The sequence below is a fragment of the Elgaria multicarinata genome, chromosome 4 (assembly GCF_023053635.1).
Source record: "Elgaria multicarinata webbii isolate HBS135686 ecotype San Diego chromosome 4, rElgMul1.1.pri, whole genome shotgun sequence".
In the NCBI taxonomy this organism is placed as follows: domain Eukaryota; kingdom Metazoa; phylum Chordata; class Lepidosauria; order Squamata; family Anguidae; genus Elgaria; species Elgaria multicarinata.
Genome location: NC_086174.1, coordinates 103,386,976 through 103,409,581, shown reverse-complemented (window position 1 = coordinate 103,409,581; position 22,606 = coordinate 103,386,976). Strand labels below are relative to the sequence as shown.

Below are 22,606 nucleotides of genomic sequence, written 5' to 3'. Positions count from 1 at the left end.
AAAGGTACTTAACTAATCCGTGTTGGGATCAGTATTATTATTATTATTTATTTATATAGCACCATCAATGTACATGGTGCTGTACAGAGTAAAACAGTAAATAGCAAGACTCTGCCGCATAGGCTTACAATCTAAGTTGCTCTTGTTTGGGAAATGCTGCTGCTACTATGTGGAGGGATCACAGGGACTGGGGTAGTAGAGCACGTGCTTCGCATGCACAAGGTCCCAGGTTCAACCCTTGATATCTCCAGTTAAGGCGACTAGTTGGCAGATAATGTGAGGGACCTTTGCCTGAGGTCATGGAGCTCTATGGCTCCTCAGAGTAGTGGCTGTGCATCATTAGTCTGACTTGATATGGCAGCTTCCTATGCTAATTCAGCCTTTCCCCCTGTGGCATACCTTACTATATCTCATCTGTTCCTTGGTGAGCAGAGCCCTTTCATTCATTTATCAGGGGAGGATCTCCTTTGCTTGATTTATGCCCTCAGAGACAGGCAGAACACCCAAATCGAACTGCTTGAATGGCTCTCTAGGCCGTCATTGTATTTCCATTGAAAATGCTTCCCTTGTTTCATAATGAATATAAACAAAACTTCCATTAATAAAAAGTAAAACAAGCAAAGGTAGACAGTTGAACTCAAAAGAAGGACCTAAAAGTGCGTACTTGGCAAGCAAAAATAAAATGTTAAGATATAAAATATTATAAATGAAGGTAAGAAATGTCAATATGGTCACAGTATTTATTTTAAAAATGTGTATACAACCATGTTGGAGGCTGGCAGGGGGGAAGCACAGTAGTAAAGTAAGTGCCCCTCTTGCAACTCAACTAGTGCTTATTGCACCAACATTGAGCCCATCTATTTTTAATATTTACTTACTTTTTAACCTGCCCTGCCACCAGTGGGGCAAGGGCAGGAAACATTTAAAATAATAAGAAAAACAGAAGTCCCTGTTCCTTGAAATGTTTCTCCAAATGAAGTGGTCCCCAGTGCTCCCTGAAGGCGTTTGCATGTTTTCCCTGCCAACAGATTTGCAGTTGAACTGCAAACTGTCATGTGACTACAGGCTAAGCTCTGTGTGGAACCACTCAGCTTGCATTTAAGCTTGCTTATTTAGGGTGAAGATATTTGAACACACATTGATCCAGTTCACATGTAAGCCATGGACTGTCGGGACCAAGCGAACATGCTGCTTCCTGCCTGCTTGCCACTTCCGCTTCAGTAAACAACCAAGGAACGCTGTGATGTGGGAACTAGAACTCTGAGTTGTTCAGGGGAAAACAACACAGAGTTTAACCCAACAACAAACCATGGGGCCCAGCCTTGTTCTGTTGTGATATGTGAACTCCAAAGTCTGGGTTGTTTCCTTCTCAACAGGTTCCAGGTTTGTATGTCACTTAGAAGAAAAGCAGAAATGAAGCGGAAGTGGTGAGTAGGCCAGAGGCAGGAGTTTATTCCACAGTTGGTCATGGTGAACTAGGTCATTCTGTGTCCTAAAAACAAATGCATAGGAATCAGCAAATATGAGCCCAAACCACTTCCACCATATACAGTCATTTTTACCCCCAATGAGCAAAATGTTGTGTTGTGGAGTGTTGTCAATCATGACATTGTTAGAAGGGGATCCAGTGAATGATAGGCTCTGAAGCTTTTTGTAGAGTGTTACAAATCTAGTTTGCTGAAGTCCCTTTATTATTCAGATGAATTTAGGTTACAATCTTGCCATAATTCTACCGGTGTTAAGTCCCATTGAAATCAGTAGGACCTTATGGAGGATTGCTGTGCAACTTTTTTAGTCTAAATATTTGGCTGATCAGTCAAATGTGCATCTTAATTGCGTTGTTGATTGGCCTAACTACATCCTAACAGATGTTGCAAACTTCATTTAAATTGGCTTACAGAGAGCTTCTCTTGACTGATTTTGCTACATCTGAACTGGATGACTGATGAATACACAGAGGTACTTGAGTAGTTCTTGGACACTGTTTCTGAAGGTCTGGTGAGACATAAGTTGCTAGGTAGAGCTATGTTAGGAAAGACATGGATTGAGCCATGTTTGAGAGGTGTGCGTGTGTCATGAGTGTGTGCATGTTGGGGAAAAGGGGGATGACCCTTCCAACATCTTTTTCTACCAGCAAGTATTGCTTCACACACTACTTCTGCTACAAGGAACACAATGGGGGGGGGAGTGTGAGACTTCTGTATAGGTTGCCACATACGAAGCCAGTACATTAAAGTACAAGTTGCATAATACATGTGAATAATTTTCACACTTGACAATCTACACTTAGATTTCATTTTTTCTTCTACATTCCATGCATAACATGTGGAGTTGCCCTAAGAGGTTGGGTTGTCTATTAACAGCTATAACAATGTATTGTGGCAGTGACCATTATGAAGGATTTGGATACCAGGATGTTGATTTGCCTTGCACCCATAGACTGAATGTATTTCAGTAGCCCTGTGTATGTTGCTGCCTATAGAGGGTTGTATTGATGTGTATAATATATTTGCATGTATATTGGTGTAGATTTGCAACAAAATGTGTGTTAGTGAATCTTTTGTTTTCTTTGCAGGGTGATCAGACAGCTTTGCATCGAGCTACTGTTGTAGGGAACACAGACGTAATTTCAGCTCTTATCCATGAAGGGTGCGCTTTGGATAGGCAAGACAAGGTAAAGAGAAAATGTGCAAAACTGGTAATGATTGTGCTATGTTGTTTCAGGAGGAAGGTCTTTCAAACTTATTTGTGTCATTTGGGGAGGAAATGACTAATTTGAAGTATAAGGCAAAAGACCACACACAAGTACCAGCCCTTGAAAATTATATTACAGTGGTTAAACTTTGGTAATATGTATACTGTTAACCCATTTCCCCATTTTGGTTGTCACTTTTCAGTGGGCTTTCATATCATATGAAAGCTGCCAAGCTCTGTTGTTTTCTTGCTCAGTATTGTGCTGCTCTGCACTGATTACCACTGATTGTTTGAGGGCAAAGCTATCTATGGGTGGTGCAGATGTAACACTGCCCATTGCTTAGCGGTGGTTAATCTCCCTGCTCCTCTGTCATATGCAAAATTTCCTGCTTGGTTTAAGCACAGTTAAGGGCTGCATAGGCAGCAGTGTGTACTCTAGTTAATGCTAACCAGGGTTCTTTCATACCCAGGTTTTGTAATCTTGTGGCCATCCAGAAGTTTTGGCCTACAACTCCCATCAGCCCTAGCTAGAATAGCTAATGGTGATGGATCATAAGAGCTGCAGTCCAAAACATCTCAAGAGCCACAGGTTGCCTATCCCTGAAACAAATGTACTGTGCCTAATAATTGAATTCTGGCTGCATACTGTATTCCTTTCTATATGGACACTTTTCATTGAACTTCTGTTTTTCTGTGCCTGCTCTTCAGGATGGGAACACAGCTCTCCACGAAGCCTCTTGGCATGGATTCAGTCAGTCGGCCAAACTGCTTGTTAAAGCAGGAGCGAACGTTCTTGCCAGGAACAAGGTGAGATGCATGCAGAAAAGAGCTTTCAAGTTGTACTGTAAAGGAAACAGAGAAAGAACATTATTTTAAAATAGAGGGCTCTTCTCATCAGTAGTTTCCAGCAGTGACATTTCTTGACAAGTGGCAGTGCATTTGTTAGCAAAACTCTTCATCTTGTTTTTAATTGACTGTTTCTAGATTATTCCCTCATGATGAAGCTCTGTGAAGGAAACTGTGTATTTTGACAACTAACACAAAAAAGTGCTCAGTTGCACTGAATGTTGCATTAATTCTGGCTGAGGAATACTAGAAGGCCTTCTAGTGTCTTAATCAGTATGGAAGGGGTTCATTCCATCAGGTGTGTGAAAATGAATTGGACTAACAAGGAGATGGCAATAAAAATCCAATTTATTCTGAACAAAGTCGAATGCATGAGCTGCAAAACCAAGGGGAAGGGAACTGCCTTCTATAATGGGTGATTCCAGACCAAGCTCGGCCAATCCCTGCTCTTCTACTGTAAGCTAAGAGCAAAATTCCCATTATTGCTCACACTTCATGGGATGTAGCACTTTTAAGGTGTGTGCCTCTCACTAGGTTCCATCCATGCAGGCCACACATCCTTTCTCCCAACATTCTGGAGTGGGTGCTTCTTGGCACCCTTGGTGTGTGTGTGTGTGTGTGTGTGTGTGTGTGTGTGTGAGAGAGAGAGAGAGAGAGAGAGAGAGAGAGAGAGAGAGGAGTTTAAAATTATTTTCTGGTCATTTTCACAACCCTGGTAGCAAACTTGCCTGCTTGATTTTTCTAGTTTACTTCAAATTGGCTGCTTCATTTTTCTGGTAGTTTCACAATTGGGCTAGAACACCACAGAATTTCTTTACCACTTCAACCCACACTTCTCTGGACAGTGGAAGGGGGTCCTTTGTTCCATCGTTTCCAAAGGCTGTTTCTTCAAAGTAAGAAGGGAAGGGGCCACAGTTGAAATTGACAAGCTGGGTATCTATCATCTATAAAAGCAAAATTAGCAACAACTTCATATAAGTTTCCTAACTGAAAAGTGAAGTGTCAAGATGTAAAATGCAAATGTGGCAAATCAGGTAGCCCTTAGTGACAATGTTGCCATAAAAATCTCCCGTCATGTTGGTTCAGTTACTGTGCTACTTTCATTCTTTATTATTTTACTATTCAGTCTTGCACCTGATTTTTACTCATCAAAGGGGTGTATGTGGTATGACTGTTATGAGAGACAAAAATTCTTATCTGCTTCTTCCCAAAACATTTGATCCAACTTTGCAGAGTGGTATGTATCAAAAGTGTACAGATGCCTAAAGGGATTGCAAGAGCAATTATATGTATAGCATAATATGAGGAAAGTATCAACAGCCCTTCTTTGTTTCCTTTTTACCAGTGTCTGTGTTAGGTTGCAGATGGATTTTGTATGGAGACCAGACTTAACCTATAGAATCAGAGAAGGAAAGTAGTATAAGTTGATTTGTTCATCCACTCTGTGTCCTTTCTAAAGATTATTCATTTTCCCCCTTCTCTTTCCAAAGGCAGGTAATACGCCACTGCACTTGGCTTGCCAAAACAGCCATTCTGAAAGTGTTCGGGTCCTGCTGCTTGGAGGCTCTCGGGCCGATATCAAAAACAATGTGAGTGTTGCCGTGTGTGTGTGTGTGTGTGTGTAGATGTAATAGAACACACACACACCCCGCAAAAATGCAGGGTATCTGGATAGACGTAAATAATGTGAACGTGCATTAAGAAGTTTCTAAGTGAACATTGCTGGCATCACTTACCATGGGAAGCAGCCAAATTATTAAATAGTGATGTGAAGAGTGTGTGTTTTTTATGTGTGTGTGTAGTAGCAGGTGTCATGTTCACAAAAGACTTTTTTCTTATTTTGCAATACTATACTCACCTGGGAGTAAGTCCCATTGAACTCATTGGGATTTACTTCTGAATAGACATGAATGGGATTGCACTGCAGAGGTGTTAAAGGTCATGTAGAATACAGGACTCTCTTTGAACCATTTAAAAAACAAATCAAATCTGCTACTAAATATGGGTGATGTAGAAGCTAAAAATAAATATAGAGTCACCATCTGACACGGCGTTCGATACACTTAGCCCCATGAATTTCAATGTGTGTGTCGCTGTGCTGGAAAGTGGCCTCTAATTGATTCATTCATTAATTTAGATGCCTTTCCAAAACGTAAAAAATGAAATGAAATGAAAAACCGAACCATATTAAAGCCAACCATTCTAAAATTAAGTAAACATTATGTAATTAATTAAATATTATCTAAAATTAATTAAATATTGGCAACCTTCTGTGGAGATTCTTCTGTTTTGAAAATGGGAATATTTACTGGGATCATGTATACTCTTCCACGCATACTCTTCCTTTTGGAACTGAAAATGTGTCTGTGTATTTTAGAGCAGTGTCTGCATTGAAGCAAATACACAGGTAGTTTAATATATCCCCCATGTTATAGGTGAGCACCCAATCTGTGTAATCTACTGTGAACTATTGGTCCTGTTCAGTCGAAATGCTAAGCCATGGTTAGGGCTCTAATCCTTTTGCAGCAAATGGTTAGTGAGCGTGTTTAAACCGTGGTTATGTAGCCACCATGGTTATGAATGGTTCACACAACACGCTAAGCCATAATATTTAGCTCAAAGTGCTTAACCACCATGGCTTAGCATGTTGTCTGAACAGGGTCAATATGAAACAATCGTTTAGAATCTGCAGAGTCTTTTTTGTTCAGTGATGTGTTTATTGGACCATCATCTGCATAGCAATACCATGTTGCCATATATACGACATGAAATTTCACATAAAATTTTAATGGACCCATATCATAAGAATCTGAGCCAATTTAAGGTATCAACTTCCATATTTTGTTTGCTTATTCCATGGAATGAGGATCATAACAGCTCCTGCACAAAATTAATCATCAATTGAAGGGTGTTTTTAATTGTTTCATGTTATGGGTCTGCTGAAGACTTAAAAATCTGTCAGTTTAAAAGAGGACAACCAACTTTCCAACCTGCTTGCTCTAGTGAAGCCAGAAAGAATAAGGGATTCAGGTCTGCAGCCTACAACTATAATATGTGTATAAGCAAATTACCGTTATTGAATCATAACATCATAATTACCAACTAACTGGGCCCCTGATATCTGAGGAAAAGAAATATCAATAACTGCTCTGTCATTAGTTGGGTCATGTACAAGATGCAGCAGAATCTGTGCATGTTTATTCAGAAGGAAGTCTTACAGTGTTCAATGGGGCTTGTTCTCAGGTGAGGATGCATAGGGCTGCAGCATCGGATTGCAGCATACGATGTGGAAAACATCCTGTTAGCTGGAGCTTTCTTTCTGTGATTTGCATTTCCCCCCTTATTTTTAGGCAGGAGATACCTGTTTGCATGTGGCAGCTCGTTATAATCACTTACCCATCGTTAGGGTGCTCCTCAGTGCTTTCTGTTCTGTCCATGAAAAAAATCAGGTCAGTGCATGAACTTCATTGCAACAGTGCTCCATTTTCTATAAGGCTTTCCAAATATAAGCTGTTTCCGATACTTGGAATAGAGGGTTGTGCTCTGAACTGTGTAGAAAGCAGAAGAAACGATTCCCTTTTTAATTAGTGGGTTACTATAGCATACATTTGATTTTGGTGTCAAGAACGGCCTTAAAGAAATGGTGTATCTTCCATTCGTCATGTCAGAACTTGTTGTTGCATTTACATTTATTATTTGACACTTAAAAAAAATTCTTTCCACCCTGTAAAGTAAAAGCAGCAACATCGATTTCAAAATTAGAAGATATTGAGATAAATTACCTTGTATCATATTGCTTTGCTTTAAAACAAAATACTCCCTATGGATACTGATGAAATTGTATATAAGCAAGGACTGGCATGTGGAAAACGAGTTACTATGGCCCTGGCAGGGTAAATAAGGGAATACAATTCATATTGCCAGTGTGATAGTGTTATGCTGGTGTTATATGAGTGTTGCAGCTAGATGGTATCAATATCTGTGCAAATTGCATAGCAGAGATGGGATGGTGCAGTGTGCAGCCTACATCAGCCCATCCTGTGGCCATTGATTCAGTGTTATATTTCATTAAATACGTCTGGAGGACTCTTGAGAAGACACTTGCGTGTCCATTGCCATCACCAAATGTTGACATTAAGGTTCCCCTACCCTTTCCGTCTTACAGAAATTATGTAACTGCCTATAAGAGCAATATCGGAATAAAGTGCTTCTGCTTCTCTCACCTAACTGGTTAATAATAGCTACTTCTGTCTGCAAATAAGGTCAGACAACCTTTTTCAAAGTGATGCAGTTTAGCCTGCTTTTGGTGGGCTGTCTTTCTGCTGAACTGCCCTTATCTAAGCTCATTTATTTTGAGTAAAGTAGAAGTGGATTGTCTGAAGGAATCCAACATGCCATTGAGCAAGCTTAGGTTTTTTGCAGCTGCTTTGATAAGCCCTGGCTGTGGTTTCCATCAGATCCTTTTCAAATATCTAGTTTTACTTGATTGCTACTGTGTGACATTTTCTCGGGGATGGCACAGGCCGGAGCGGTCTGTAAAAAGCCGAAGCGGTCATGTGTAAGTTGCATTCTGCTTTTGTAACTTCTAGGTTGGTGATACAGCGCTTCATGTAGCTGCTGCATTAAATCATAAGAAGGTGGCCAAACTGTTGTTAGAAGCAGGAGCTGATGGGACGGTAATTAACAATGTAAGTGCTGACGTTCTTTTTCTTACTGCTTCTAGTTATTTCCTGCTGGAGGTTGGCTGAAATGCTAGCTTTGACAATATCTAGTAACATGGTCATAGGTGTTCAGTACCTTTTTTAGTTTTTACAATGGAAGAAACACGTGACCTTTTTCTGTTACAGGCTGGTCAGACCCCCCTAGAAGTCGCCCAGGAGCACAACAACCCTGAAGTTGCCCTTCTGCTCACTAAAGCCCCTCAGGTACATCATGAATGTGGTTCATTAATGTCAAATTCAGAAGCACCATTTCACGGATTTTTTTTTTTTACTCTGGAATCAATATCTCTCCTACAAGTGAAGTTGGTGATGTCAAAGATAGGCTTGTTGATATGCAGTTAAATCCAATGTTGTGTGAGCTTATTTCCACTTTCACCATGGGGCTTCCCCCTTTCTCTCCTCCTCACTGCACTCTAGATTGGTGGCATGTGGGAGGCTGCAAAGGGAAATCCATTCTACTTGCAGACCTATAGGGTTAGATCCAGTCTTCGACCTGTTTCATACATAACAACAACCCATGGGTTGTTTAACATATGGGTTGCTTAATCTGTGGTTTCTTGAGCATGAGCAAGTGAGTGCACTATTTCTGGTACGCTCCTCAGTAAACAACCTACAATCGCCCTGTTCATAGGTTGTGAGCATGACTAAGTCTGGATCAAATCCACACTTGCTAACATGCATAGAAACTAGTGCTAAGGAGTGTGAATGCATTCCTTGTTTTGTTCTATAGTATTTGGTGCAGCTGATTTGAGCATCGTATTCTACGTCCATCGTAGAATTTTGCTTTGTGCCTGCTACCTTTTAGAAACCAGCTGCTACCTTCCCTTCCTGCAATTAGACCAGGATGACTGGGTCTTAGTAGAACCATTGACATCAACAGAGATTAAGTTAGTCATGAGTTATACTTCATCCAACTCAATAGCATCAATTAGAAATATTTCTATATGCAGGTCTCACGGTTTAATCGTGGAAGAAGCCTGAGGAAGAAGAGAGAGAGACTTAAAGAGGAAAGACGTGCTCAGTCTGTCCCAAGAGATGAAGTGGTTCAAAGCAAGGTAAAGCCAGCTTTGTATACTTAGAAGGCCAGGAATGTGGTCTGAATGCTACAAAGCCCTCCACCTCTGCAAAGTATTTGAATCTGCCATGAGAATTTCACTTCGTATCACTGTGTTGTAAGCCCTGGAGCAAAATGTTTGTCCCTGTGATTGTAACCTGGGTGATGCCTCTGTTTGGGATTCATGCAGTTTTGGTGATCAGGATTGAATGCAAAAACCAATCTGAGAATAAAGATGTGGGTCCATTGCATCCTTGCCCGTGTCTTTTATTTTGAAACAGGGCAGTGCCTCAGCTGCTGAGGACACGCACAGCAGTGACCAGGCCCCTCAAGGGAGAAGTGATTTGAAAGATGAAGCACAACTACCTTTATCAGAACTCAGAGGGAGGAAGACTAAAAAGAAGAAACCAAGAGAAAAGGTAGCAGTAGATGAAAAGTGACAAAGGGCCCCCTTTTGACCCAGGCAGTGTCTTTCTTCTCCTTCCATCAAGGCCAAGCTTTTCATCAATGCCTACCTCTGTCAAAGACATCGAGCCCTTCTATAGGTTCATATGGACTCTGTCACAGGAAAGCTTAGACTCAGCATTGGTTTTTGATATTTTTTAATATGGGTTGAAATAAATATAAACAGCGCATTCAGGGTGTATTTAAAAGACTTTAAGTGCGTGTCTACACCATGTTTCCAGGGGCGTCCCTGGATCGTCCCTGTGTGTCCAAAGGTGCACAGGGGATCTTGGGGGCAGGCAGAGATGATCCTTCCATTTTATGGGGTAACCGGCTGCTCAGTTATCCAGATTTTCCCCATGGTCCCGAGACCATCCCGAGGACCGCAGGTGTACTGCATGATCCCACCTTCTTGTGAGTAAGCACGGCACTGGAAATGGGCACAGAGCTGCGAGGGGAGACTCTGTGCCCTTCTGGGGTGGGGAGCAGCATTTTTGCCATCACTGTGATAGCAAGGGGGGTTGGGCCCCGATATCGGTGGAGATTGGGGCCTTGCAATAGTGCAACTGGCTCCTCTTCAGTAAAAAATAAATAAAATGTGCCTGCAATGTCCCTCTTCCCCCCCCCCCCTTGATGTTGCTCGCACATGGGGGAGGATCTTGGAACCTGGAAAACCCGAGATCCTCCCCCTTCCCCAAGGCTCATAGGTGTAGATGAGCAAAAGAATAGGCTTTCTGGTTCAGCCCATTTTTCAAAAATGCTTTCCAGGATGTGAATAGTTGTAAATAGAAATAAATCCATAATATTGTTTTGTAAAAATTAAAATAGCTCAGTATTTCTGGTCGCATTTGCACCTACTTATGAATTGGGCAATGGCAGTAAAGGTAATGTGAGAACTAACATTCTGTGCGTTACTCCTGAATCCTTCGCTAATTTTATTGGGCTATTTAAAGGACAACGCAATTAGCCATGAACTTGGCTATTGCCTTAAAATGGGGATTGTCTGAATCACATATGAAATACATCTGCTTATGAAGAAGGTGGAATGTTTCAGCATTTATAGAAGTAACAAATGAAATTAGACAGAAAAATTGAGGATTATATATACCGATAAACTGTGTGCATTTCTTTTAAAACCAGGTTTCAGCACTCTCTGACCCCACATCGCCAGCTGACCAGCAGATGCCTCCTGGCCCTCAGCAGAACTTGTTGAAACGCAGAAGCAAACACCGCTGTGCATCTCCACCCCCTCCCCATGAATTCCGAGCCTACCAGTTGTATACACTTTACCGTGGAAAAGACGGGAAAATCATGCAGGTAACGGAGTAGTTTCCCGTTAGAGTATATGTATGCCACATAGAGTGTTACCCGGGGAAATAAAACAGGAAAGGATTTCTGAAGAAATTATGTACATTTTAGATTTAATTATTTTTCTTTGGGCTTTGGAGGAAATTATGGTATGCACCAGGGGCTCTTCAGGGCAGCACCCATGGGTACAATGATGCCCCTGGGGACTTCCAGTGGTGCCCATGAAGTTGTCCCTTCCCTGCTCCCTTAAAAAATGTTTTAAGGTGAACCTTGGAAAATGTTAGGGCACTCTTCTTTCTAGCCTTGCTCTTTCTCTCCCCTCTCCCCTTGCCTTGCTATTTCCCCCTAGCCTTGCTATTTCTCGCTTCTCACCCAACTTCTTTAGCTCACTTTTGTGTAGCCAGGTCCCCATGGCAGCAATTGTGTGACCAGCCACATCCACCACGGGAGCCATTTTGTGGCGGCGTCCACAGCAGTTTCTGAAATCCCCAAATACATCCATGGGTCCAAAAGGGTTGGGGACCCCCGGTATATACAATAATACGGACATGACTTTGTGGTAGTGAAGAAAGTGGCAGAATCGGAAACTGCAAGCACCCGCTTTGGATTTTTAAACAATTATTATTCCTAAATGGATGCAGTGCTTTTTGAAACATTAACTAAGGGCTCAATCCTATGCATGCTTAGACAAGAAAACAACTCCCAGCATTCCCCAGCCAGCATGGCTTTAAATATCCTTTACTATAACAATTCAACCCTCTATCTTAACATCTTAAGTAAGCAAAAACTGAGCTTATATTCCCAAAGAGTATTAATATTAATACTTCTTGGCTCAGGTTTTTTAATTAACATGAGACTGGAGGGATCGTTGATATTTGTTGGCACAAAACAAAACATCACACAGACGAGATCATAAAGATCATAAATGTGAAATGCTGTGGTTCTGCTATAAGATCATTTTTACAGCAGCATATCAAGTGATTTATTTAAGTTATTGGCTGTAGTTCTGTTTCTCCAAAACAGTTCACTTCTAATTTATGTTCCATTCCTATTCATTCGTTTATACATACAAACTGCATGTCTGTTTTCTTCCCATTTATTTTTCTTCCTGTAGGCCCCATGACCTAGTTTCCAACCATCTTCACCAAACCTGCTGTTAAGATAGAGGACCGAATTGTTACAGTTGTTCATTTCTTGCAGGCACCAATAAATGGATGTCGTTGTGAGCCACTGATAAATAAAGTAGAGAACCAGCTGGCAGCTGCTGTGGAAGAAATCAAAGCTGAGTTTGTGACAGTGCAGGATAAGATGAACAGCAAACTTGGACAGATGGAACACAAGACTCAACATCAGGTAAGGAAGCATCCCAGGGTCAATGTGGGTCTGGAAACACCAGGCGTGTGCTAAGTACACTTGTAGGATGAGGGAAGGTCTGCTGATTATAAGCATCATGTGGTGGTTGCTTGAGACTCTTCACATCACAAGCAGCTCTACATGGTACAGTTGCCACACAGAGCAGCCACAACATGGAAGCCATTTCCTGCAGCCTATATATATGAGCAGGGGGTTAAATTCAATGTTGCGTGAGTAGACTTCCTGTGGCTCTCCTCTCCCTTACAGCCTCCAAATCTGCTCTGGATGGTGTCCCAACTCTCTGGAGCATATTTGAGGGGCTATAGGGCAAATGGCCAGGGTTGGATACAATCCAGTGAGCCTGTTCAGACAACACACTAAGCCACGGTTCGGCCTCTAATATTTTTGCAGCGAATGATTAGTGAATGTGTTTAAACTGTGATTATGTATCCACCATAGTTAGGAATGGTTCACACGACACACTAAGCCATAATATGTAGCTCAAAATGCTTAACCACTGTGGCTTAGCATGTCGTCTGAACAGGGTCAATATGCGTAGGTTAGGCCTTATTTTACTTCTCTAGTTTATATTTTAAATCTGTCAGAATTCATTATTAGAAAGTATCCTTGGGAAGAAATTGAGCGGGGCATGGGGGAAGCAGAATTTAGAAGTACAGAAGTCCTCCCTGATCATTGAAGTTTCACCCTCTAGACAGGACTGGGCAATGTCCAGGGACCATTTTTGCCCACCTGGACCTGCAAGCAAGGGGCTCTGTAGTGCTAACGCTGCCATTAAAGCCAAAACAAACCTTTTTTTTTTTTTAAAAAAAAAAGTTTTTTGCCACCATTGAATTCCGCTGCATAGCAGGGACCACATGTGGACTGTGGTCCACGTATTGCCTTGCTCTGCTTTAGACACTTGCCTGCAGCCAATTTGTAGTGCATGGTTTTTTTAAACATTGAAATGGATATTTTTATTCACATTCTTTCTTAGATGCTTTTCTCAGCTGCCCTTTTTAGGTCTATCATTGGGGCCAAGGGAGATTTGCTAAGTAACAAAATTTAGGGCACAGTCCTATTGTGATAATTGAACTTGGGAGCTTATGGTCAGAGTCACAGAATCATAGAATAGTAGAATTGGAAGGGCTTATAAGGCCATAGAGTCCAATCCCCTGCTCAGTGCAGGAATCCATCCAGCTGCCTCTTGAAAGCCTCTAGTGTGGGGGAGCCTACAACCTCCCTAGGTAATTGCATCCATTGTCGTACTGCTCTAACAGTCAGGAAGTTTTTCCTGATGTCTAGCTGGAATCTGGCTTCCTGTAACTTGAGCCCATTATTCAGTGTCCTGCAGTCTGAGACAACCGAAAAGTGATCCTGGCCCTACTCTGTGTGACAACCTTTCAAGTATTTGAAGAGTGCTATCATGTTTCCCCTCAATCTTCTCTTCTCCAGGCTAAACATGGCCAGTTCTTTCAGTCTCTCCTCTTAGGGCTTTGTTTCCGGACCCCTGATCATCCTTGTTGCCTTCCTTTGAACACACTCCAGCTTGTCTGTATCCTTCTTGAAGTGTGGGGAGTACCTCCCGTGATTTGGAAGCTATACTTCTATTAATGCAGCCCAAAATAGCATTTGCTTTTTTTTGCAGCCACATCACACTGTTGGCTCATATTCTATAGGTCATCCTATACAGAGTGGGAGGAATGGCAGAGGTGATCTTCACCTCCCTGTCCTCCTACTCTGCATTTCAGAGGGAAGAAGGCTGGAGAGGCCTAAGGATAGCTTGTATCCTGGCCTCTCCAGGTTCCTGCCCTCCCAGGGTTGAGGTGGGGTGGGGAGCAGGGGAGTCATTGTCTAGGGGCCATAGGATCGTTCCTTTAATAAGTTAATGTATGCATTGACGTCATTTCTCTTAAACCTTTCTGTTCTCTTACAGCTCCGTGTTTTAGACAAATTAATGGCAGAGAGGCTGTCAGCAGAAAGAACAGAGTGCCTTCATCGTCTTCAAGAGCACACTGAATTGGAAAAAAATGAAGGGGAGAAACGCCAGGTATAAGAGAAAACAAATTTCTCATGGAGTGTCTGGAATGATGAGAAATTTGAACAGTCATTGAAGTGGAAAAGGCAGGGTGCTTGTCTGAAGCAATCAAGGTGCTTCCAGATGAGGCTTTTATGGTGCATTTGATCTGCCTTTATTCACAGAGTTTTGCAGTGTAACATTTGTCGTGGAGTCCAGACATCCTATTCCACTCATAACCATCCTGTGTTTTTCCACCGCTTCCTCCCTCTGAAGAAAATCTGTTAAGGGAAAAAAGAATGGAATCACAGCACAATGCCTTCTGATTAGCAGTGCTAGAGCTCTCTGTCTGGAAGAACCTTAAATGTGACAACAGGGTGTTTTGGGGGGGTGGATGGGTGAAATCTCTGGTTATAGAAGAAAACATTTTATTTTGAACATTCACAACTTAATTTGGATGGTTGGAAATAAGGGCATTTAAACAGTTTCTCAGTTTCTATGGTCTTTCAGGCTTCCCCAATCTAGTGGTGTCCAGATGTTGTGGACTAAAACTTCCATCATTCCTAGCCAACATGTGTAGTCCAGTACATTTATTTGGGGAAGACTGTTCTTTTTGCTGTTGAAAATGTGCAAGAGATTTAAAAGGACCAGTTATTATCAAATATTCTGGTAAAATAAATCATCCCCTTCTTACTGGATTCATGAGTTTTGACTGCCTTTCAGGTAGATAACATCTGAACTTCCACTTTTTAAAAATCTTGCAGGGAAATGCTTTCAGTTAGTTATTTTAAAAGTTGAGTTTTCATTTGTAATGGAAAAACAAAGGACGGCAGATACCTCTTTTTAGGTGGCACCAAGCTGAGAAGCAGCCCTGTGATTGTTGACGGTTATATTACTAGACCTGGACAGGGAAGCCTAGGTTTAGGTCTCCCCTCAACTGTGAAACTCACTCAATGACCTTGCGCCAATTACACTTTCATAGCCTGTAAGGATGAGATAACAATACCTCTGCTTGGCATCCTCAAGAATCCTCACCATCTTACAGATTGAATATAGTAGTAATAATCTTATCTCAAAGTAAGGGTAGTCTTTTATTTCCAGTCTGGTCCAATAATGGCTTTGTCTCAATTATATACTGATGATAGAATCTACTGTGGTACTGGCACATTGCCACAGATCATGATGTGGCTATAAATGGTGGCACCCCAATTATGGAATGATCTCCCCCATGAGGCCTGCCTGGCACCAACGTTGTTATCTTTTCGGCACCAGGTCAAGGCTTTTCTCTTTTCCCTAACATTTAGCAGCACGTGATGAGTTTTTAAATCAATCCTAGACATGTTTTAAGTTTGGTTGATAGCTCAATGACTGTTTTTAAATGTATGTTTCTTTGTGTTTTATGTTTTACATTTTGTAGATCTTTTTTACTGTTTTAATCTTTTGTAAACCTCCCAGAGAGCTTCAGCTATGGGGTGGTATAGAAATAATAATAATAATAATAATAATAATAATAATAATAATAATAATAATAATAATTGTTCCAAGCTGCAAATGTTCAGTTTCAATGTGCAATTAATATCCATTACCATAGGTTTATAAGGAAAACATCCTTTCTACTAAGGTTGCAATCCTAAATGGTCTTACTAGGAAGGACAGGAGATAGCTCGATTGAACTCCGTGTTGTTTTAGTCTGAGTAAATATGTTTGGATCAGAGTGCAAAAGTAACCCAACATGCATTTTAGCAGCCAGGAATTGAGATAGATGTTAGTTCCCTTTTGATTTATATGTAGATTTTCTTTTTTTAACAGATGTCTTTGGTAGGAGAACTGAAAGCTTGGTGCATGTTAAAAATTCAGAATCTGGAGTTGAAGCTTTCTGGAGATTCTAGATCTTCAAGACCAAAATCAACCCTGTCCACATGTGAATCACTCACTGAGACTCTGGATACAGAGAACCTTCATAGTACAAAGGACTGTAAAACTAGCCAAACGCCACTGCAGTCGGATGGCTCCCAGCAGCATTCTTGCATTGCTCTTCAGAACAGTCTCTCAGAAGATACTGGAAGGAGTAGAATGCCAATGACAGAAGAGAGCTTTGGGAAGCAATACTTTGTTGTTCAACAAGCCAGTACATCAGGTATTTTTTGTTTGTGTTAGCATTTTCCGGAGGGGTTGCAATATTAGTCTATTTTAACAAAAATAACGCGAGGTTCCTGCGGCATAGAAATATAGTCAATATAAATTCCACCTGTACGTTTTTTATTTTTGATCATAGGTAACATACACACCTTCTTCCTACCCTCTTCCCTACCCATCAGAGTGGTTTTAAGGTGCTTGCCACAAGGAGCTAAAAGCAGATGTCACTATACATTGTTCTCAAGAAGAACATAGGAAGCCACCTTATACTGAGTCAGACCATTGGCCCATCTAGCCCAATATTGCCAACACTGACTGGCAGCAATGGCTTTCTGGGGTTTCGGGCAGGATTTTTTTCCAGCTTTACCTGGAGACGCTGGAAATTGAACCTGGGACCATCTGAATTTCAAAGCAGGTGATCTGTCGGTGAGCTACAGACCTTCAATTAGGCAGTGTAGAGATGGTTAAGAGAATGAGCTATGGTTAAAGATGGGCAAAGCTCCCTTACTTTGGTTCAAATCTCTCCTGCACACCGCCCTGCAAAACGGAAGTAAAACTGAGCAAAATCGAGCACCGAGAAGGTCATGTCTGCCCACCCCCACCAACCACCCTACCTAGTGCCCAAACACAGTCTTTTTTTTCCTAGAACAAGAACAGGAATAGCAGGAGGCCAAAACACACACACACACAAAAACCAGATTAAAATGTACTGTAATGACGGACCTTTTTCTTCTGATGCAAGAGTGAAGCCTCTTAAGGACTTTGTGTGGGGTGGTTTAGTCTATGGTGCACATATTGCTCCTGAATAACATTTGTCAGCATTACAAACCTAAAAAAGCACTATAATTTCAAGTGTAAATGAGTTTACTTAAAATAGTTAAAGCAATCAAACACAGTGCAGCAGATAGCCCTGCAACGTAAATATAAACCTCCTTCAGTACTTTGTGACCTTGTAAAGATGGCTAGTTACATTTGGCAGCCGCTGGAACTCTGGAGAGCGCTTATTAAAACTGTAAAGGAGGATAACCTGAAAGGGAAACTTAACAAGGTTGATTAAAGTGAGAATATTTATTTACCATATTTATATGGCCATCCATCAATATATGTTCTCTGCACACCTTACAGAACTGAGAATAAATACGGGGTGAGTAGGTGGGGGATGGATCCAGGATCTGCCTTCCGCAAGAAGAAGAGCTCCACTTGCTTAACGTCCCACAGCCTAATTTTTGTGGATCCCCCACCTTCCAAAGCTCACGCACCCCAATCAGCAGGGTCTCCTGGTGTAGCGCTTTCAGAGGGCTGTCATGGGAAAGAGTGTGGGGAAATTGACTTCTGCCAATACAGTTGATCCAGCTTAAATCTGGATCCAACCCAATATTAAGATACAATAAGGTTTTTACAATACAACAAAAAAAAAAAACAGAAAAAGCAGCCTTTAAAAACTTCCCCCTTTTTTATGGCAGAAAAGCTTTGAAAGCTTTTAACAAACAAAACTACTAAAACTGAGCGCTAAGCAACAAAAATGCTATTTGTTTAAAAGTCCTGGGTAAATATAAAGGTCTCCACTTGATGCTGGAAAGATGATGAAGGTGCTAGGCAAGTTGCTTTTGGGTAGCTGAGGGGCTGCTGCAGAGAAGGCCCTCCCTCTCACTTGGTTGGGAGCAGATGGAGCGGGGCCTCTGAAGGGAGTCTGAACGTCTAGGAAGTATTGCATTTGTGATAGCCTATTAAACATTTTCACTTGGTGTTGTACTTTTCCAGTGATCAACCTGCATGCGTGAACCAGCCCTCTACCCTTCCTGCTTTTTCATATCACTGTGCGTAGAAAAACAACTCATTGTTTGTATTCTTATTTACAGGAACAGAACAACAGTTAGTTGGTGCTGGCCCAACTCCTTCTGCAGCATCTCCTCAGGTTGTGAGGCCCAAGGACAAAGCAGGTTTCAGCAGATTGCAACAGGAACTGCCACCAGCCGAATACTCAGGTTCCAAATTAAGGCATGCTAAAGTACAAACTGTTTCCCAGGCTTCTGCTGAATTGACAAAGATGGAGTCTCAGAGTGGCTGCTTTATAGAGAAGGGAACTCAAACAAAGAAACCTAGCAGAAGTGGCCAGTTGAAGCACAGGCCCCATCAACCTGGAGGGACTCAATCGACCCAGCAGCCATTTCCTGCCTCGGGAGGAAACGAGCCCAGCTCTCAACTTGCAGGCACTTCTCAGGCTCTGGAAATTACACAGTACTTCTTTGAGGCTGTGTCCACTCAGATGGAGAAGTGGTATGAAAGGAAGATTGAAGAAGCTCGGAGCCAAGCTGACCAGAAAGCCCAGGAAGATAAAGCAGTTCTCAAAGAACATATCAAAAGTTTGGAAGAGGAACTGTATAAGCTAAGGACTAAAGTGCAGAAGGAAAACTAGCATATTTTTTCATGCTGATGAAAAGATATAGAGGAACTGCTATGTTACAAACAGCAATTAAGCTATTTTTCCCCCCAGGGGGTAATCTACAAGCTGTTCCACACTTGTTGGATTTGTGGCCTTTCCAAACAATGAGGATGATGTTCATGCAGTGATTGTAAGGAATCTAGATTTGTTTCTTCAAAGTAGAATTTCCTTTTGGGGAAACCGCATTGGTTTTTATCCTCCCATTGCTGGAAAAATGTTGATTTTATTCCCATAATGTAGTGTGCCAGTTGTGATAGCAATTCTGTGTAGAATGTTGTTACATGACCTATCGGGGCTATATCACTGGGGATGAGAGATAGAACTCTCCTCCCCCATTTCTTCAATGCCTGTGCCATTTTGTGAATAATTTTAAATTTTACTTTCTATATTATTAACATTATTCTTTTGAAGCTGAGTATTCTTTTGCTGTACCACTGAAGCCCAGGAGTGCTCATGTATCCTTTTGAAAATAAAAGTAGCAGCCAACATTAGCAAGCCTAGCTCTTACTCTTGCACAGGACCACCCTTCCATTTTATGAATTCCATGTGCTCCCCTGTCCTGATCCAGCTATACATGTGTGAGAAGCTTGCTTCTATGCACATGTCCTTAACTGTATAGAGGATTGTTCACGCAAATGGTGTGTGTGTGTGTTAATCCCAAACTCAACCTATGTGCTGCCTATGTGTAGCTCTGTCAAGTCAGAATTATACTGATCAGCTCTTTGGGAGACAGAGACTGGGTGGGGTGGATTTAGCTTTTCCTACTTTTCCCCACTTTCTGCCAAAAAGCTGATTGGTTTGTTTGCATCTAGTGGTAGTGGCAATATATTTGAATATAATCTTAATATATTTGAAAGGATATTTGATTTTAAAAGAACATTCTTATGAAAAAACGGTCTTAAGTATTACAGCAAATCCATTAAAGGCTAATACCTTATCTATCATTAAACAGTAATAGTCCATAGGGTTGACCTGGTCCCGAAAGAAATCCTTATTTGGACACCAATTGGAATACCCCCGATATTCTAATCAAGATACAGTAACAAGTTGGCCAGTCTCTCTCATAAAGGAAACAAAATGTTCTTAAGCTGTAAGAAATCGAAATATTCCATACCTTAATACAGGGGTGGACAACTTGCGGCTCTCCAGATATTTTGGCCTACAACTCACCACTGGCAATGTTAGCTAGGGCTGATGGGAGTTGTAGGCAAAAACAAGTTGCCCAGGCGTGCTATAACACTACAATGCTTTTGAATTTGGTATGTAATATGTAAATGCTTATATTTGCCTGCAATTCTGTGCCTGAGCACGTGTGCTTAATAATTGTGAAGCAATTCCTGCTAGATGGTAGAAACATATGCTTCCTGTCCAAAGTCCATTGTTTGAAAGATAAAGTGGCCCAAGTGAATACTGAAGTTGACCATCTTTATCCTAAAGTAAATTTTGTCTTAACTGCACTCCCCCACATATAACTTTAGGGCAGAGTCCATTACTGCCGCTGTGCCTCCACTAGTTCTGTTGTGTCCAGGGGAACCACCGCTATTACAACAGAAACTAGTGCTTCCTAAAAGAACCCCCGTAATGCCTGTTTCCAGAATGGAGCAGGTCAGCAAGCTCCCCTGACCTGCCCCGTTCGCAAAACAAGTGTTTCTGTTCTTTCTGGTTGCATTACAAAGTGCTGGCTTCTGTTTGCACTAATGGTAGTTCCTGCTGGCACATGGGCAGCATTAGATTCTGCCCTTTACTTTTTTTAACAAAGCCAGTCCTGAAATCTGCATTAAGGTTTTCATGTACAATTTGCCCCTGGGTGGTCTGGGCCTTCAAAATGTTCTAACATTCAGCCTCCGTTAATTAGAATATTTTGCTAATATGTTTTTAAAAGAGTCTTCAATTTTAGTAAATAATAATAATTAAAATGATGTCACTGCATCAGTTCTTATTAATATTAGAACACAGTTTGGACCAGTACCACCATTGCTTTTTCAAAAGTAAATCAGCCCAATCCGGTTAAGGAGTATTTTACATGTGTATTACTTGCAGAATGGGGAACCACTGGCATAAACTGGATGTGCAACTCAGTGAGGATAGTCTGTCTACACTGTGTTGATTCAAATGAGAAGTACATGATGATGTGCATTTGAATGTGCTTCCCCATCCATATTCTTACACAAATAAAGCTGAATTGAGGACACATTTTCCCAGACACAGAACTTACTTCTCACTCAAGAGTATAAAACATCTTGAATTAAGTCCTTGGAGAAGTGAGATGGTTGTGTATGGAAAAGTACATAAAGGTTTTTATGCACAAAAGTCTCATGTTTCATAATCCAAATAGTCTACATTTTTTACTTTCACAACAGAATAGACCATGTGTTCCTATGGTTTATACCCCTCTCTGGGCAAAAGAGATTTAATTTAAATCACATAGTGAATTTAAATCCTATAATCCAGAAATATGTAAGCATATTAAATATGCATGGGTTGAAATTGTTACAATGCTGCACGTAACACAAACATATTGTGGGACAGCGGATTGTGTGATATACCTACATGATTCCTTAATAATTTCTTGAGAACTTGCATTATGTACATTAAAAAATGTATTATACCCCTTTCCATCTTTCATACAAGTGTGCCATCACAGAGTAAAACATCACATATGCAATGCTCTGGGCTATATGTACAGTAGTCCTTGGGCAGTTGGGTCATTTACAAATAATGGTACAGTAGTCTTTGGCAGTGCTAATTAGTTTGTTTGTGGGAGGGGACACCAAGTCTAGCTGTACTCTCTCCTCCACCCCCGTGTAATCTTTTGGTGAATGCATGCAGCTCTTCCCATGCAGCAGTATGTGCGCAATTGAGTAGGACCCGTCAGTCAGGGCCAGAGGGTTCAGTCCAGGGAACGTCAGGTGTATGTAAGTTGCATTAAAATCCATGGGATGCACAAGTGTCCCACTGATTTCAGGTGGATTTAGGTGTGCCTAAGGATGGTTCTATGCCAGCATCGCACTCCGGGACCTTCTGAGGTTTTTTTCAGTGCTCTTCAAACAAGAGGAAAGCTGCAAATGTAAAAGAACATGCACATGGATCTGCTACTTCCATTGCAGTGAACAAAAAAGCCCTTGCAAGTAATGTTTCCTCAAGGCTAGCACCTCACTATCCTCATTCAAGTTGCCCACAACACACAGAAAACAAGCTAGGCTTTTTTTTTTCATTTGTGGCAAGGATGCTGAAGAGCTGTATCACTTTTACAAATGATCTTGGCTTCTAACAGTGCCTTAAGAACTAAAAAAAACTAGTGAAGGGATGGGTGTGGAAACCTAACATTATAGAAGCTCAGTTCCATTTACAGTAAATGTGAATTCTAGGGGAATGTATTGTTAATCTGTGTCACTGTTGTATATGGGGTAATGGTCTAGGCAATGTAGCATTTTTTGCAACTTAGATTTATTCTTCATGTTAGATCCAGAGCAAGCTGGATGAAGGAGAGAATTGCCAGCTGAAACTTGTGCATTTACCTCACTAGGCTGTGGAGGTGGAATTGCTTTCAGTGCTGCTGCTCTAAAATCAAGTAGAAGGAAAGGCCTTGTTTT

At 41.3% G+C, this 22,606-nt stretch overlaps 1 protein-coding gene across 2 annotated transcripts in view; it reads left to right on the top strand.

Annotated features, from left to right (window-relative positions):
- ANKRD6 (ankyrin repeat domain 6) overlaps window positions 1-20,825 on the top strand; it is a 78,225-nt gene extending 57,400 nt beyond the window's left edge. For both annotated transcript variants that reach the window (XM_063124881.1, XM_063124880.1), the window contains 13 exons: window positions 2,576-2,674; window positions 3,403-3,501; window positions 5,031-5,129; window positions 6,891-6,989; window positions 8,130-8,228; window positions 8,388-8,465; window positions 9,212-9,316; window positions 9,597-9,734; window positions 10,900-11,076; window positions 12,268-12,420; window positions 14,354-14,467; window positions 16,244-16,571; window positions 18,430-20,825. In XM_063124881.1, the coding sequence (XP_062980951.1) occupies window positions 2,576-2,674; window positions 3,403-3,501; window positions 5,031-5,129; window positions 6,891-6,989; window positions 8,130-8,228; window positions 8,388-8,465; window positions 9,212-9,316; window positions 9,597-9,734; window positions 10,900-11,076; window positions 12,268-12,420; window positions 14,354-14,467; window positions 16,244-16,571; window positions 18,430-18,986 (2,145 nt within the window). In that variant the 3' untranslated portion in view covers window positions 18,987-20,825. The remainder of the gene's footprint in view (window positions 1-2,575; window positions 2,675-3,402; window positions 3,502-5,030; window positions 5,130-6,890; window positions 6,990-8,129; window positions 8,229-8,387; window positions 8,466-9,211; window positions 9,317-9,596; window positions 9,735-10,899; window positions 11,077-12,267; window positions 12,421-14,353; window positions 14,468-16,243; window positions 16,572-18,429) is intronic.
- The last annotated feature ends 1,781 nt before the right edge of the window (window positions 20,826-22,606 follow it).